The 13,279-nt window shown below is 38.4% G+C and overlaps 1 protein-coding gene across 1 annotated transcript in view; it reads right to left on the reverse strand.

The window, feature by feature from the left end:
- Positions 1-4,752: 4,752 nt before the first annotated feature.
- gas2b (growth arrest-specific 2b) overlaps positions 4,753-13,279 on the reverse strand; it is a 40,994-nt gene continuing 32,467 nt past the window's right edge. Inside the window, exon 8 of the mRNA XM_036583951.1 lies at positions 4,753-5,094. Coding sequence (XP_036439844.1) covers positions 4,885-5,094 — 210 coding nt within the window. The 3' untranslated portion in view covers positions 4,753-4,884. The remainder of the gene's footprint in view (positions 5,095-13,279) is intronic.

The raw sequence follows: 13,279 nt of genomic DNA on the forward strand, positions 1-13,279 counted from the left end.
GCAGTCTGCTGTAGTCTTTGTGGTGTGCAGTTTTTCACAGATGAGAAGCGATGGGGAGCTGATGAATGCAATCGTCAGTCGACCTTAGTTGGCGCTAGTTCCTCATGGTCAGCTTGGTGTGTCTGGGCCCTTAAAAGCCCAATCAGGACTTGTTTAAACACCTCTCAGGCCTCAGTCTTCATTACCTTGTAGCACTGTTTTTGTTTTTAACAATGGCCTCTATTGCGCCAGTACAAAAACCCGCCTGCCACAGCAAATCCTGATTGGAGCTTTGTCAGCAAAAACACAACAGTGGTTATCACCGAGCCGAAGGATGTGGACGAGGAACTGAAAAGAGGGCTACTTAAGCTTGAGAACTTTGACAAAGATGAGCACACCCTCCATCAGAGCAGAGCAGAACAAGGGATAAGCAGAATGGAGAGATAAAAGAAACATCAACCCTACAGCTTTGAGGAGCAAACTTTCTGGGGCCTCTGTGAGTCTGTATGTATAAATCCATTTTTTGTGTGTAGATTTCAGGACTCTGTTTATACGAAATGGTGCTGGATTAAGAATGAAGCCTCTTTTTGTTCTCCCTGTTAAGACGGTGACAGTGGGCGACCATAGTCTCAAGTGTTTTGAGGAATTAGTCATAATTCAGTCCATGTTGGCGCACGGTATGAATAATTGAGCTGACTTACTTTTACAGCGATGTTTGTAAAAAGCCTTTCTGAGCATCATTTGTTGTAGAGATGAATTCCTGTTGTGAGCTCATGACAGAAATCCTATTATTTATGACAGTTGAAAAGAGAAAACACATTTTAAACTTTAGATTTGCATTGCATAGAGGGCTTTGAAGTCTTCAGTACTGAAGCACAGCGGGGAATCCAACTTTTGCACAATGTCAATTTGAATCGCACATGATCACAAATGATCACGTAGAATGACACTTAGTTATTGGATGGTGTATAGAAGCGTGTGTTCTGTTTGGTATAGTGAGGGTACATATTGTATATTGGCATGTAATGTACTGTAATGTTTACATTACCCAGACTTCCCTTCAGCCACAGCCGTTCCTGTGTGCTGTAAAACCTCTGTAATGAGTGGATACAGGCTCGGGGAGCTTGTCTGTCTTCTCAAGTCAGTACATCCCAATCAGATACGAAGGCTTAGTAATGTTTTATCTAAACTGAAAGCGCCAACTCACTCTTACTGTCAGTGCAAATATGAAACGTACTGACTGTAGTCTGAGTTCTGTAGTGAATATGGATATAATGTGTGAAAAAGCACAGTTGTTTTAAATCAACTAATGATGCCTCAAAAGTGCTTACCAAATGAGCAAAGATCACAGAGACTTTCAAATCCTGATCCAGGATCAGAGCACATTAGTATTATTTATTCAGAACCGAGGATGACCGTAAGGTCACAGCTGCTGTAAGTGGGGTAAAAAGTTATAAGTATAAATGGTGTTATGTGTGGATTGCTCTGTTTTCCGGAGATAAAGGAATGAAGTTGTTCCTCTTTAAGTTCATACATGTTATTATCACAAGATAACAATGTTGTTTTCCTGAGATAATGATTGAGATTTCAAGATAACTTTTTATTTTCCCCAGACATAGTAAAGTTGAAATCTCGCGCAAACAAAGCAGTGTTTTAATTTTTGTTGTAATAACGGGATCCTTTTCTTGAGATCTCAAGATGAAACACTGTTTTCCAAGACCTATTATTAAGATCACACCAACATCCCATAAGCCTACTGATAGAAGGATGCTCTTAGCGAACTTAGCGTAAGCCTTTCTGAAGCATGCTTTAATGCTGGCTCTGTCCTAAATTTGTCAAGTGAACTGTTACACATTGTGTGACTGTCTCTTGTTACCTTGAGAGAACATTCTTTTGTTTTTCAAGGTATCAAATTAAAGATGCCTTTATCTTGAGAAAACAGTTTTGTTATTTCTGGATCTCAAGAAACTAGGCAGCCCTAGTTCTGCTGGACAACCAGTGGCTACAGTATTTGTTACAGAAGTGTCTGCAGTATAGAATATTAAAACAAACTCATGTATTATGTGCAGTGTGGTCCACCTTAGTCAAATTACTTCACATTTGAACATCAGAATTAGGGGATTAGTGATTTATCCTTTGTGCTGTCAGCATTTCTTGTTTATAACAAGGCCGAATAATCTGCCTTCTTGTGGATTCCTGTAATAATGTGTTTTTTAACTGTAACATGCTGTGTCTACTGCTATTTCATGAAAATATCCATGAAGACAGATCTTGATAGCGCTGTAGCGAGCTTAAAATTCACACAAACGCAGATTTTAGGACTGTTGGCATTAGCATTTAGGACTTTAGTATTAGCATACTAAAACACTCATTCAGACTCTACACTAACACACCCTCTCTCAAATGTCTACAGTTACCTATACCATAAAGAATTTTTTACATTTTCTCATGAGAGGGTAAAAATATGAGCAACAAAAACATTTGTTCTCTGGCTGCTAGCATATATGCTAATATCGCTAATGTTAGCTTTTGAGCTAGATGATGTTACATATCACTTTGCAAAGTGATAATTCTACAAATAGTGATTAACATATTAATCATATTAAAATATGATTCCAGTTTACATTTGGGGGCACTTATTGGGTTTGTGCTAGTAATGCTGACTTTATCCTCATCTGAAAGAGTAACAAATTTTTAAATAACACTAATACTAAAGGCATTTCCAACTATTGTCACACACAGCTTGAACCCAAGCACAAAGTACTCAAAACTATGTTGCTGAATTCATTATTTGGAACAGGCTTCATTGTTTTTGTAAGATCCATGATGTCTTTAAATGAATGTGGTTTCTGCTTTCTCCCATTATTGATGTTAGCCTACATTGGAGGATAAATTTGTTTCTTTAATTTAGGTGTGTAGCGCTGGCATTCGTCTCGGGCGACGCGTGCATGCACACGTTTCAGCAGTTAGTGTAAGGGACACTTGATCGATCAGTAAGCCACTTAGTCAGTCAGTGACTCAGTGAGAGACAGCAACTCATGTAGGCTGGACCACTGGGCAATCTGGCAAATATCCCATTATCTCAGGAAAACAACATTTATATTGTGATAAAGACATAATTAACTCGAAAATTAGATGATTGTCATAGGGAAACGGAGCAGATCAGCAGAGTAAATACGGTAATATGACCTTTTAGGATTCCATAGGGAACGGTAGGTAGAATGTTTTAATAATTTTTGCTCTGTTTTAAAGGAAATGTGTGGTATATAATATGTTGAAGCGGCATATTTTAGCATGACATATAACACAAAACCAAAAGCACAGGAAAATTAGGTAAACAAGGTAAACAGCCATCAATTATAGATGCAATGACTGCGTCATTAATACAATAAATATAGCCAAAGGGTCATAACTTTAAAGACACATGATAAACATGAAAAGAGAGAGAAAGTGAAAAAAGCACATATGTAATTGCAGAAAGAGCAAGCAGCTCCTAGGGGAATTGGAGACATTTGTACAATAGCCATCCTTTATTTTGGCAGTCAAAGTAGCACCATTTTAAATTTGTATGAGCCATTTTTATCGGTTAATTCAATAAAGCAGGTCAAGAACACAACAATCATTGTCGCGCATGACATTATGACAGTGAATTTATTTCAATGTATTAAGAGACTTGTGTCCTTTTTTTAATTATTTTTATTTTAAAGAAATAAATTGTAATTAACATTTACATTGTCGTTTGTGTACGTTCATTTATAGCAATAGAAAAAGGTTTTGGCTTTGATGCTCACAAAATTCATGTTTAAAAAGTAGGACATTGCTTATGAAAATATGGACTCACCATAATCATATATGCTGTATTTAATACAGGCAAAAAAGGAAAAAAAATAAAAGGAAGAACAATAAAGTTTTAAAGGGCCCATATCACCAAAAAATACAAAACATACCATTCACTCATCAGTCCATACAGTCCATATAAGGAATCTAAGCCTCAAACCAACTTACTTACATATATTTGCCTATTTAGCCTATAGCAGTTTAGCTCCGCCCATTCACGCTGAAGTTATAAGGTGCGATTCACTGCATGGAATGCTTTTTGAGTGAGGTATAAAATAGGGCAGCCAGTCAGAACTGGGCTAATTTACATATGTCTTAAAGGCACAGTAACAAAAACAACCTGTTTAATTCAAGGGGATAAAGAAAGCTTGGAAGATGGTGATATAAAAATGAATTATGACTAGTTTTGGTACATAAACCTATACATCATCACACCAGTGAAGCTCAGGGAAAAATTAAATGCAAGAAAAATGTAATGTATGGGCTTGTTAAATCCCTAAAGCTGCAAATATGTGTGGTCAGAACCCACTGCATAGCTTATCACCAGGCGCCACCTCGTGGATGATAATGGACATTTTACTCATGCACCAAATATGACAGTTTAAAATAGATGTTTTTCCCAAACATTAAAATCACATATTTCATAAAAATGATGAATTAGAATCACATCACATATTATCAGTCAGCACAAGTAAACAAACACAGCATCAGAAATGTAAATGATCATTCTCTAGAGAGCCTGCCCTTATGTTTTTCACTGCTAGTTTAGATTTAAAGGAAAATAAATGTTAAAAATATAATAATAATAAAAGAAAGCTGTCTAAAAATAAAAAGTCCTTATACCTTATACCATTATCCCTTGTTGGAATGTATTTTTTTATTTTTTTTTTTACAGTTTCTTTATTAAAAAACATAAAGCTGTAACCAGAAGCCATTTAATATTCAAAGTTTTTAGCTGTCCATTCTTTTCTTGACTCAACACAGTGATACACAAGAGATATCAGTACAAGGCATGGCTGGTCATTGATCACAACGTTGGTCAACTCTTGCACAAATTAAGGCAGGGAGTTATTTTCTGAGGCGGGAGTGCGTGCCTACAACCAGGTAGCTGTCCCGTGAAGACTCTTTGGTGTTGGGGGACCTGCCGGTGGGCTTGCAGGGTTTGAGTCCCGGCCAAGTGAGCTGAGCTGTCCTGCATGGGTCATGCTTTAGCAGGTACGTTCCAAATGTTTCCCATCCACCGCCGACACGCACCATAACGTGTTTATCATTCAGCATCTGCAGTAGAGAGAGATGAATGTATATAAATGGTATGTGCGTAGGAAGATGCAAGGAGATTAAAAGGAATATTTAAAGTGAAAAATCAAGGTTACACAATTTTCTTCTGACTTTAAATGTGGCAAGTGATAATGTATAATGTCAGAAGTTTTCTTCTTCAGTTTTGCTCTGGTCTGGAGCTGCAGGGCTAATGTTAGTAATAGAGTAGTAAAGTAAAGTAATAGAAGCTTATAAGCCTCAATTACCATCATGCACTTCATACCTACATACCTGCCTCAAACTATGTTGATTAATCTCGAAGAGACTTGCTCTGATGCTAAATGACAAACTGTTATCTAAGAAAATAGACAAAATCAGAAGGCTAAAAACAGTAGTAGTAGCTATCTTCTAGCCTGTACTGTAGATAACAATGTCAGAAACCACATAAGCATGTCTGTTTGTCCTTGCTTAACAACTACACACTGTTTGAAGTAAGTATAGTCATGTGCAAAAGTTAGGGCACACCTGTTCAATTTACATGTTGATTTTCTAAGTAAAAAATAAGTACACATCCTCTACAGAGAACACATATTTTGGAAAAAAACAGTGTAGACTGTACAAAAGTTATGGCACATTTTTTTATCTATTTAATTTTTTTCCAATGTGTTAAACTAAGCAAATAAATTGTGCACTAAAATTTGCAGGAAAAGCCGTATTTAAGTTAATTCTCTGTAGAGAATGTGTGAACTGTTTTTACTTAATCAACTAAACATGTAATTTGACCAGAGGTGTTCCTTATGACTATATGGCGAATTAGACATGCAGATTGCATAATGTTAATTTGTAGCTATATGGGTCCATTATTTTTAGCCAGGGGTGTTTCTGAACATTTGGGGCAGCCCCCCACAACCCATCTGCCCCAATCATATTCTTTTGTACATAAGATTTAATACATACCTAATTTTTGTATAGACTGAATGTAAGAAAATCTCTGGACTCACTGCATTTTTGAAAATAAATAAATACTTGGGGGCTCTTTAGTGACCTGGGGGCCCTAAGCCACTGCTTATACTGCTTATAGCTAGAAACAGCCTTTTTTAGCTACATTAGTCTCTTCAAGTCTGAAGCAAACACCAGACACCAAACTAATCGACTATATTTTGGGTGAAGGGAAAATTGTGTAAACCAGAATTTTGGTTGGTTTGATGTGAGATGGCTCGTTGTACTCAGACTTAATTGCAGTAGTGATGATATGAGCCAGGGCTTGAGATGTCTACAATGTTAAAATAGCCATTTTATTTACTGTAAAAATGACCAAAAAATTAGTTTTTATATCTAATGCTGATAATGGTAAAATAATAATGAGGTAGCATTTTATAGGCATTAAACCCTTCGGATGTTGGGTTCCCATCACCACCTTGAACAATTCTGACTTTGTAAGTTTCTCTAGAACAAAACATTTGACATCAAACCACCCTGAATGACTTTGTTTACATCTTAACGATCAAATTCTGCAGAGATTGTGAAAAATTAGTGGAATTCTTTTTAAAGAAACATTAGATTTAAGAGATTTCCTGGCTCAGAAGCATGGGTTACAAGGATAAACTTACTTAACCCAGGATACAGCTTCATTTAAAACCACTGCACATTTCCATTTCCATTTATACTTTATATTTGCAGTACCCTGAGCAAATGTTGTGTCTGCTTTGTCTTCAAAACCTCGTGCTTTACAAAATGATCCATTTGGTGTTTAGTGAAGAATGATCCCCCCTCTGGCAAAGCCCCTTTCTGCCCCCCCCCACTTCCCTGATTAAATATTGAAAGCCTTCTTCTCATTGTGCTGCCATGAAAGGCGAATGAGAATGATCTTAGAAAGAGAGAGAGGGTGCGTGTGTGTGTGTGTGGGGGGGGTGCACTGTCAAAATCTCATTAAGTCTAATGAAACACTGCCTCATGGCACCAGCTGAGCACCAGCTTAAGACTAATCCACCACACGCACACAGAAGAAAGCATAGAACAGATATAGCAGTGAGAACAGGGCACAGCATACTGCAGGGTAAAATGTAACATTAGTATTTTGTGTAGTTAAACAGGTTCAAGTATAACATGCTAGTGGTCATCTTCTCGGATTCCCATAGCAACGTTATCTGTGAATTTTGACAGCAACTGAACAGATATTTCTCAAGATTCACCCTGAAGACTTAGAAGAAGAGAAAGTAACTTTTTCAACATCTTTTCGAGTGTTTTAGAGGTTGGTATAGTGTGGTGGGTAACACCTCTGCCTGCTACTCTTTAGACTGGGGTTTAATCCCTGCCTGGGAAAGCACTCTACACTATACCAGTAAAAGTCCTTGGGCAAGACTCCTAATACCTTTGCCTTCTTGTGTAAAAATTATCAAATTGTAAGTCGCTCTGGATAAGAGCGTCTGCCAAATGCCGGAAATGTTTTTCGATTACAGAATTAACACCTACATTGCTTTATTCACTTTCCGAGTGGCTGTAATACAGCACCGATCTAAAGCATGTAAATAACTCGCAGTGAGAGCTAGCTAGTGAACGAGGCTACAATACAATGCTAAGTTTACTATGTTCTAACTTTGCAATGTAAAGACTGGGAAAGTTCCACGGCTTTCACAGCCTCTGTATTGCTTTTTGTTCAAATGGCTAAAGCTTACTGGGTTATGTTAGCCTATAGGCTACTGTTATCGTACATTTATCTACATTTCATGCATGGAAGGCTGCAGCACAATCACGCTGCCTTGCAAATGTTCTGAAGTCGGAGCATATCAGGAGCCTGTCTCATGAAGTATGTTTAACATAGTTCTTGACAAACTTCCAGCTTCATTAAACCTAACATATGGAACTGTGGTCAACTTATTTCGTTAACAACTTTCTCTGTTAAGTGTTACGACCCGGTCTAGGGTCAGGCCGTAACAGAGAGTGAGAATGGGCTCTCTCCCCAGACCTGCTGCCAGACCAGACACCGGACACCATTTAAACCAGAAAATGACAGGTTTATTTTCTTCAAAGCTCAGACAAGTTGAAGTGATGGCTTCAGGGACGAGCACTCGCCAAAATAACAAACAAAACAACTAATGATTTCACATTTAACTCAACTGAAATCAAAAGAAACAAAAGACATATAGGCTACCCTCCCTAACTCAAACAGGAGGAAAGGTAACCAAAACAACATGGCACCCATCCCCTACTTTCCCCAAGCTCTTAAAGCATTATCAAACAGTCACAAAGCAAAGCAGACAGAGTGCCAGGCTGGTCTGGACAGATGTTCTTCCAGGTCGGGTCAAAGGGGAAAGAGCCCTGAACGTCTCTAGATGGTGGCTCGGTGACCTCTTATACCTTTGTGCGCCCCCATCTGGCCAATCATGTACCTGCACATAAGGGGACACAACAGGGAAAACACAAAATGCCAGCAGAAGGCACATAAAAGGTATATTACGACCAGGGGTCGTAACATAAGCAAGGTTTAGATACTCAAGCTATGCTTAATTCTTGCAAGCCTGCGCAGAAAAGCACATGGAACCCAATCATGTGGAACAAAAGATATTTTCAATAAAAGAAAAAGATGAAAAATATGTAGAGAGTAAAGCATTGATAGCTGTAAACAATGCTGTCTCCACTGCCTCCACATTTGTGCTAACTGGAGTGATAACTGCTTGATATTCTTTATATTCTTATATTCTTAACTTCTTTCTGCATGCCACCTAGTGGCCATTCCACTGGTGTAATGAAAATCGACTCAGACGTTTTTCATTATTATATTACATATTGTCATCACCCAAAGAAAAACATGTATTTCATTTTACTTTTCTTCATCATTCGAAAACAGCAGATGCAATTTTCAGATTGGATGAAAATTTCATCATAAATAGACCAATAGAAATGCTCCAAAATTGCTTGGAATAAAATTTCTTTATATTAACTTACACTGAAAGTAAATAAAGTATTTGCCCTCTCCTGTCAAGTTACTAATTTGGAGATACCTGTTTTTCTTTGGACAGCAACAACATATTGTTAATATTATCACATGAATTAAATAATCCCCTCCTTAACTCTGTTATAAGGTTAACTAGGACACTGTTGGCTCTCTGTGTGTGAAGCATTGTGACTCTGTGTCGAGCTGCTTGTGAGCAATGAGGGACAAAAGGGGAGGGGTGAGAACCCCCTGCTGTGAATACAGTTCACACCTCTCCACAAAACAGTCCATGCTGGGATAAAACCAATGACACAACTGCAACTTCCTTCATATGAAACAATTATATACAAGTGCCACAAAAAAAAGAAAATACCGTAACTCTACAAAGGCACCTCCAAAATAAGAGGATATTGCCTTTGATGGCTACTTTGATAAAGTGATAATATTTATGTAGTATGATTTGGTTCCTCTGCTAAAAATAAGGGTATTCTTCAAGTGATTGATACAACAAACATCACAAAGAAAAAAAAGTGACCAGAGTCGCCATCTTTGTCAGTCCCTGATTGGTCAGAAGCTCGGCCCGGATTAGTCCAGGAGCTGTTTATGATCCAAAATGCTGAACTTAACCTGCCCTGAGTTAGATCAGGTGACCCTGTTCAGGGTTAAATCAAACTAAGCTTAAAGAGAGGTGGCTAAACAAGATATCCTGCTTTGCAAGACAGACATCTGGACTGATATTTGACTACACATTAAAAAAAAACACAGATTATGAGACACATGCTTTCCTTTAGTGTGTCTTAAAACCGCACACAGAGTGTTTTCTGACATTTAAATCATCCAACTTAATAGAAATCATGGTAAATGCAAACTGTGATTCCTGATGCTATTGTCAACCGGCTCAAGTCTAGATGAGAAAAAAATTAACCTTGTGATAAACGTGTTTCTGTGGCTAGACACACCAATACATGTGCACACACTCTCACTGAAAACAGGCATACAAGCCACACAGTACACTAATACAAACTGAGCCTGAAGTGATAAATGTGGTCGTGTTCCTCCACACACGTGCACACATACACACACGCTCAGGCTCCTTTTATCAAATTTACACCTAGGATGCACAAGCCTTCAACACCCTCTAGCATAGTGTGAGTCCAGTACTGCCATGGCAACAGCAACAGCAGCTGAACAAAAAGGAGGGAGACAGATTAAAAAAACGGAAGGGAAAAAAAGATTGAAAGAGAGAAGCACAAGAGGTTATGTCTCTAGAGATACCGGTCTCCCCCCAGAGGCATTCGAGCCCACTGCTATCGGCCATAACCCCCTCATTAGAGAGCTGTTCCACTGCTGGTATTACAAGCAGATTTATAGGGGAGTGCCCCCTCCCTCTTCAAGCTCCAGTGACCTGCCACGCATCCTAATAGACGCATTCACACCCACCCTCACGCCCACCGCACGTGCCACGTCTGGTATTTCCAATCAGTCGGTGTGTCTCAGCTGTTTCCAACCTGATTAAAATGTCGGGTCCTGTCAGGCTGCTCGAGTTTGGCATGGAATAAATAGACAAAATAAATGAGAGACAAGCAGGGGTGCTCTTTGGATGCCCATAATTTGTATATATATATACATAATTTAATTGTTGAGATGTAAACAAAGGTTTTAGATTGTTTTGATGTGAAATGATGCGTTGTAGTTAAACCTTTTCAGATTCCTTTACAGTAGCAGTGATAGGAACCAGGAAACACAATGATCTGAAATGTAGGCATTTTATTTACTGTTCAAAATGACCAGTAAACCTACATGTCTTCTTAGATTTTGTTTGTAATGTTGGTTAAATAGTGGTAGATCTGAAAAAGGCTGTATTTGGGTACTCTGTTTCCTTAACATGTACCTCTATGCTGTGCATGTCTTTTAAAAAATATGTTTCAGACCAGTGACTCAGGCATCAGGCCAGGTATTCATAACCATATTGTGTGAAAACTTTCTGAAAGGTAGCTTTCAGACGCATTAAATGCTTCGTACACCTGGTTCCTATCACTGCTGTTCAGACTCTGCAGAACAGAGCGTTCCATAACAAACTGCTCTGAATGACGTTGCTTACATCTTACGATTGAAATATGCAGAAATTTTGAATTATCTGTGAAATCCCCCTTTATGAAAACAGCCTTTTCTGGTTCTTGAGATGAGATATTTCTCATTTTATACAGTGATTCGACTGCCTAGATAGCACTAAGCAGACTTTTAATTACAATGGAACTGCAATGAATCCCATTCTGAAGTCAACTATGGATATAAACAACTTTAACAAACTTAGAGTTTATGGCATACACTCAAGGCAACTTGATGTTCAAATCTAAATTACAAGAAAAATAGATAGTAAGCATTGTGGATTACAACAACACTAATCCAAAGAGAAAAAAACTTAGTTTCGTTTTTTTGACCAAGTGATTGGCACCGCTTCATATCCCCCCCTTAAATCGAGGCCCAGCATATGTTGTGTATGCAGGTATGCTGTTCAAACAGCATGACCATGCCGGGTGACCAGGTAAACCAGCACCAGGTTAGCACTATACCAGCATAAACCATCTTAGACCAGCATGGAATGCATGTTGGTCTGTGCTTTTTTTTTTCAGCAGGGTATATATTTAAATTATAATAACGCCTCTAAATAATTATTTATCTTTCAGCATTTTCTACTCTGTGCAGTAATCTGATTGTGTCTGCTGTCTCCCCAAGCAGACAGTCGCCTTAATAATTTACATTTTGTTTGAATAATGGAACAGTTTCTGTTTATTTTCCTTCCAGTCTTCTCCCCAAGAGGACAATAGAGCAGAGGGTGCTGGCAGCAGGCCTGGCTATGTACTTTCACAAAAGCCTTTTTACTGCCTTCACAAGTTTTTCACAACACTTCTCTGCTCACAGGATGTTTCTCCACTCCTCCTTTTCCACACTCACTCTCCACCAGTCTTATTCTCCATCTCCACTGGGAACTGATTCCACTTTATTTTCTTCCATTCCACTTGGTGCCAACACAGATTAAATACTGTAGTTCTAATCTCATCCACTAGATGTCACTATGCAGTCACTTCTCTCATAGATGTACAACATTTGGTTGAAAAGAAGTCCCTTGGGATCCAGTACTGCATTCAGTCTGGTAGAGATGTTCTAATACAGCAGACAGGCTGTTCCCTCTCCATTCCTATTTTTGTGTTACACATCATTTGCAGGTCTGGTGTGAGCAGAGCTAGAGAGGTGTGAGTGTGGAAAGTGCCTGTAACTAAAGAGCTGGTGGCCAGAGAAGAGGTACAAAGAGTGTTTAGCCAGAAAGGTAGAAAATACAAATTTGAAGAATAGATCTGGACCAAAACACCAATCACAATGCACCAGTTTGTCTAACTAGGGCAGTGTTCATAAGGCTTCATGACACCTACATATGCAATTCATGACATTTGATGTAGACTTCCAAATATTTATAAACATTAAGGTTGCATTTGCCAACCTTGATGTCAAGATGACATAAGAGCTATATCAAAAAACACTGATGCATGTCTGACATTGGGTTGTGGAGTGAACTGACATAGACCTTTCATGACAGAGCTTTGCACGTCAGGCTGGTTGAACAAAAGTGAGTTTCATATTGCCATTTATAAGGTGACATCAGCATTATGTCAGCATCAGCTATGAAATCATTTGTTATCATTGATGTATCATTTCACCCAAAAAGCAAAATTTATGACAGAACATGCCTGTTCGAATAAGCCTTTGGGTGTTTATGTGTATGCAGGTTCGTCAGTTGTCATGAATGGCTTATGTAGGAGTCATGTGGTCTTATGAACACTGCCCTACAGTACAGTGTTAACTCTTTCTCATGCTGAGGCTGCTCATTTATTTTTTATTTCAATCAAGTGCAATTAAAAAAATAAACGTTCTTAAATGATAGGAAAAACTTTTAATTGGTTTATAACAGGGGTGCCCAAACTTTTTGTCTCTGGGGTCAAAAGTAGACTTTGTGGGGAAATGAAGGCTAAAGAGACGAAACAATACAGAAATGAAGAGGGCAGGCTTGATCTTTAGTATTTAAAAACATATTTTATAACATTACATGCATAACATTATGACCACCTCCTTGTTTCTCTGCTCATTGTCCATTTTATCAGCTCCACTTACTATATAGGTGCATTTTGTGGTTCTACAATTACAGACTGTAGTTCATCTGTTTCTCTGCATACTTTCTTAGCCCCCTTTTACCCTGTTCTTCAGTGGTCCGGGCCC

The sequence above is a fragment of the Colossoma macropomum genome, unplaced genomic scaffold (genome assembly GCF_904425465.1).
Source record: "Colossoma macropomum unplaced genomic scaffold, Colossoma_macropomum, whole genome shotgun sequence".
Taxonomy (NCBI): Eukaryota; Metazoa; Chordata; class Actinopteri; order Characiformes; family Serrasalmidae; genus Colossoma; species Colossoma macropomum.